Here is a 5000-nt window from a genome sequence, read left to right on the forward strand (position 1 = left end):
AATCATTTCCTTTATCACAATTACTTACGTCATTTAATTGTTTGCAATTTATCATTTATAGTTCCATATCAATTTCCGTATTCGGCTGCTTTCCCTACTGATAGCATTTTGGTTTCCCAACTGGAGATGCAACTTTCATTGAGATAATAATAATAATAATAATAATAATAATAATAATAATAATAATAATAATAATAATAATAATAATAATAATAATAATAATAACAACTTCACACCTTCCTCCTCATGTTCATTAATCCTAAGTTACTCACCCTGGCAATAGGCATTCCTGCAGTGATGTTTTCATATATTTCTGCACGGTAGAAATTTTGCAGGAATACTGGATAGTTGTCGTTGACGTCAATGATGTTCACGCGCACCTCAGTACTGCTCTTAGATTGAGCAGACCCTGACACTTGCTCAGCGATCAACTGCAAAGGAAAGCGTTCGAGTTTGAAGGGCGAATATAATAATCGCAGTAGGCGAAAAAAATGAGATAAAGTGGCATTCGACGGTACACGAATATGTTAAGTTTTCCAGTGATATGAGAGTTCGTTAATATGAGTGTAAATTAGGATTGTAAACTATGTTCAGCCTTGCAAAGGGTGTATTTCTTATTACGAACAAACTAAAAAATAAGTTAAAGAAATACGATAATTTAATGGAAAATCTTCCCTACAAAAAACAAATAAAACTGAAAATTAACATACTAAAGGCTATAAAGAGAAATATTTACTTCAGATATATATATATATATATATATATATATATATATATATATATATATATATATATATATACGTCAAGGTAACCCTGCAATCGTTTTGCCACAATACTGTACATTCTTAGGATAATTATTCATGATTATTAACTCCGATTACCGCAACGTAACAGCAAGTTTTACAGTGATAATAAAGAACACTAACAGTATGTTGGTAAATGCATCGATCCCATATGTAGTACAAACTATGCATTACAACCTTCTTAAAAGGAAAAAATATAATTTGATTTAAAGTTTCAGTTTCACTCTAATTCCCCTAAAGATATTCATTATTATTTCTGGGACTTAATTAACATGATTTCATTTTCTTCTTCTATCAGTAATGATAATGAAAGCTTATTAAACTCACCTTAGAGTAAAGGAAAAAGACTTTTAGTTAACATGTCTTCTCTAGTCAAGTTCCACTTGATAATATTCATTAATGACAGAGAGCCGGAATTTATGTGATTTTCCTTTGTACTCTTCTTTCAATCAGTGATAATAAAAAAATTCTATGTAACTCACCTTGAATTCCACGCGGGTTCTACTTTCGTAATCCAGCAGCAGAGAATTCTTCACGACGATGGCAAATTCTTCTGAATCCCTGACGACATTAGGATTAACAGTGAATATTCCATCGGATCCTTCGATTTTCAGGGAAAATGTTCCTCTTACACCCTGGGAAAGAAGTTTTACATTAGGGCGGTGCTTCTCTTAGAACAATGTAAATGGGAATAAGTCAAAGCAAAGAAGATCCATTAAAGAATTAAAGGCCGCTCATGAATGGCAGAGGTACGAGACAGTGACATTGCACTATCAAGCAGTACAATGCCCTAGAGACTGACCATATGATCAGCGCCTAAGCTAGGACCAAGCAAGGCCAAGCAATGGCAGGACACCTATAGGCTCCCCTAAAACCCCCATTCTTAGCTCACAAGAATAGTGAGGCAGCAGCGACCAAAGGAACTAACGAGTTTGAGCGGGACTCGAACCCCCAGTCTGGCAATCTCCAGGCATGGGCGCTACCACTAGGCCACCACAACCTTAAACTAGACTAGTTTTTATATTGAATAATTTCTTTTTGATTTACATGAAAACGTAGTTTTCCAAAATATAGAAAAATCTAATATAACTTCCAGTTCATCTCTTGCGTAAATTTTAGAGAAAAAAATTCTTCTTCAAAAAGATGAGTTGAATACTCAACCTAGTTAAGAAATTTCCAGATGTGAAATCTATTTTTTTACGGTTTTTGCGATAATAAATGTACATGATCATATAGAATTTAGTCTCGGTCATCCCTTCTATCTTTTCCCCCAATGTGAAAGTAATATGCATCGATAATACTATCGAACACTACTGAATTAATCTTATTTTAATACTTTAAAGTCAATATATATTCTCTTGTCTAACTGTCTTGCTTGAAGGTACACTCGGGGACACTATTCTATTTTATTTTTCTTCCTATTGTATTTTTTAAGCTTTTATAGTTTATATATGAAAGATCTATTTTAATGTTGTTATTTTTCTTAAAACATTTTATTGCAATTGTTCATCACTTCTCTTGTAGTGAATATATTTCCTTGTTCTCTTTCCTTACTGGGCTATTTTTCCATGTTGGATCTCTTTGGCTTACAGCATCTTGCTTTTCGAACTAGGGTTGTAGCTTACCTAATAATAATAATAATAATAATAATAATAATAATAATAATAATAATAATAATAATAATAATTGATTCAAACTCTCAAATCTTCTTACCTCTTTCAGGAACCGATTGGGGAAAACAACAATGGTGTCCGCTGGGCTATTCTCCAAGATTTCTCCAACGTACCTGTTTATAAAAAGATTAGATTTAATCTGTGGGTTAACTTCTTAAAATTCTAATTATGATTTTGATAGAATTCATCGACCATTAAATAAAATACTAGTCTTCAGATGTAGTGTTTCTCTCGTTCATAAAACCTTCATAACGTAAAATTTTCTTATAAAACCAATATCAATAAAATTGACACAATATGATAGCAGGGTAAATAGCATGATTTCAAACATGAGAATTGCTCCATTCCAATTGGCTACCCCTTAACCTAACTAAACCCCCTCTCTTAACCTCATTCTTCTTCTTCCCTAACGTTATCCTACATTAAGGGGTCGGTTGCCTGATGCGCCCTCTCCAATGCCTTCTATCAAAGGCACCCTTTCCCACCAAACCTCTTCTCTTCATATCATACTTCACCTTATCTCGCCATCTAATTCTCTGCCTCCCTCTTGATCTTCTCCTCATAGCAGGTTCCTCCCAAGCTTTCCTCATTTCCTCTCCACCCATCCATTCTCAACACGTGCCCAGACCATCCTCTTTTCGTCTTAAAGCTCAAGTTTCTGATCCATACATAAACACTGGTCTTATTACTGTGCTACAGGTCTTGACTTTTAGCTTGAGTGGCATCTTCTTATTACATAACACTCATAATACTTCCCTTCAATTTCCCCATGATGAATCTAATCCTACTCTTAGCTTCGGCCTCACATCCTCCCTCCTGATTTATGGTAGATTCAAAGTATCTAAATTATTCCATGTGTCTTATAACTGCTACTCTATCTTCAAGTATGGCTATCCAATCCCTACCTGCTCACCATAGCTTGTCTTTTCCCCATTTACCCACAAGCCACTCCTTTCCAACGTCTCTTGCCACTCTACCACCCGTCTTTGTAATTCTTCTGCAGTAATCACCAAAATCATCTGAATATAGCAACTTGCACAACTCTTCATTTCTGATCTCTTCACTTAGTACAGCCAAGACCAACACAAATAAAAAGGGCTTAACGGTGACCCCTGGTGTAATCCAACACTAACTTCAAAGGTTTCGGTTTCTCCAACAGCTGTTATTACTTTTGTACTTGTTTTTATATCATCTCAACCACTCTAACCAACTTCTCTAGTACTTTCCTCTTCCCCAAAGCACCAAAAAATAACTTCTCCTAGAATTCTATTATAAGCCTTCTCTAAATATACAAAGGCACAGACGAGCGTCTGGTTTCCCTGTAGTCTCTTTTCCTGTAACTGCCTTACTATAAAGATGGCACCCGCAGTTCCTCCCCACCCCCTCATGAATACATACTGCAGTTTCCCAATCTTTACCATATCTCTCCATCTTTCATCTAGTACCCTCTTTAAAACTTTAAAACCATGCTATGTTAGTTTAATTTCCCTGTAGTTGCCACATTCCATGATGTCACATTTTTAATTAAATATAGATACCATTAGACTCTCCTCCCAGTCTCTAGGCATTATTTCCTCTCCCCATATTGCTTTCAATAAATCCAGCAACCATTCTTTCCCCTTTGTAGCTAGTATCTTGACCATTTCAATTTTAAACTCTGATGGGCCTTGTGCTTTATCATTTTTCCTTTTACTCAATGCCGGCGTCACCTCTGCATTCCGTATCTCCACCACTGTCCTCTCCACCCTTTGTGCATCTCCCAGCTCTTGTTTTTCATTTTCAACACTCAATAGTTGCTCATAATATTCTTTCCATCTCCTCTTAATATCATCATCCCTATACAATACATTTCTATCTCTATCAGGCCCAAATCCTGTCTTTTCCTTTTCCTCATGTTTGAAATCTTATAGATATCCTTTTTCTCCTCTGTTCCTGGCCTTTCATTTAACTTCGCTATCGCTCTTTCAATAGCTATATCTACTTTCCTCCTAGAATCTTTTTCTTTATCTCTGTACCGTCCCTCTGTTCCCCGTGCCTGTCTTACTTTCCAGTCCTTAAATGCCTTTGATATTTTTTTTAACTGATTCTTGCATCTTTCTGTTCCAACACCATTTTTCTCCTTTCGTCACACATTATCCGCTGGTTCTTCTCCCTAATTCCTCTGTTTCCTCTTCACATATTTCTTTCATACCAAATTAGATATTTTCCACTCTGTTACCTCTATAAGTTCAACCTTTCAAGTCATCTCTCTTTCACACTCTTCCTAATTTGCTCAGACTTTTCACCTTCAAGGTCCCAAACCTTGATTCTAGATTTCCTCTTTCTCAGCAAAATATTCTTCAGGAGGAATAAATTCTTTGAATATTCAGATCTATGAAGACGATATAGACATGTATTCTTCAGGAGGAATAAATCCTTTGAATTAATCAAATTCATGACACCGATATAGCCAGATTCATCGTATAAGTGCGGGTGATATGTTCCATACTTCATATATTGGGTTAGTCATTTCGGGGTAGGGTAT

At 35.6% G+C, this 5000-nt stretch overlaps 1 protein-coding gene across 3 annotated transcripts in view; it reads right to left on the bottom strand.

Moving 5' to 3' along the window:
• Positions 1–5000, bottom strand: part of LOC137620707 (cadherin-86C-like) — a 349290-nt gene that overhangs the window by 13655 nt on the left and 330635 nt on the right. For all 3 annotated transcript variants that reach the window (XM_068351059.1, XM_068351057.1, XM_068351058.1), the window contains exons 10-12: positions 2517–2589; positions 1286–1438; positions 273–431 (exon numbers count right to left, since the gene is read on the bottom strand). In XM_068351059.1, coding sequence (XP_068207160.1) covers positions 273–431; positions 1286–1438; positions 2517–2589 — 385 coding nt within the window. The remainder of the gene's footprint in view (positions 1–272; positions 432–1285; positions 1439–2516; positions 2590–5000) is intronic.

The sequence above is a fragment of the Palaemon carinicauda genome, chromosome 27, assembly GCF_036898095.1.
Source record: "Palaemon carinicauda isolate YSFRI2023 chromosome 27, ASM3689809v2, whole genome shotgun sequence".
In the NCBI taxonomy this organism is placed as follows: domain Eukaryota; kingdom Metazoa; phylum Arthropoda; class Malacostraca; order Decapoda; family Palaemonidae; genus Palaemon; species Palaemon carinicauda.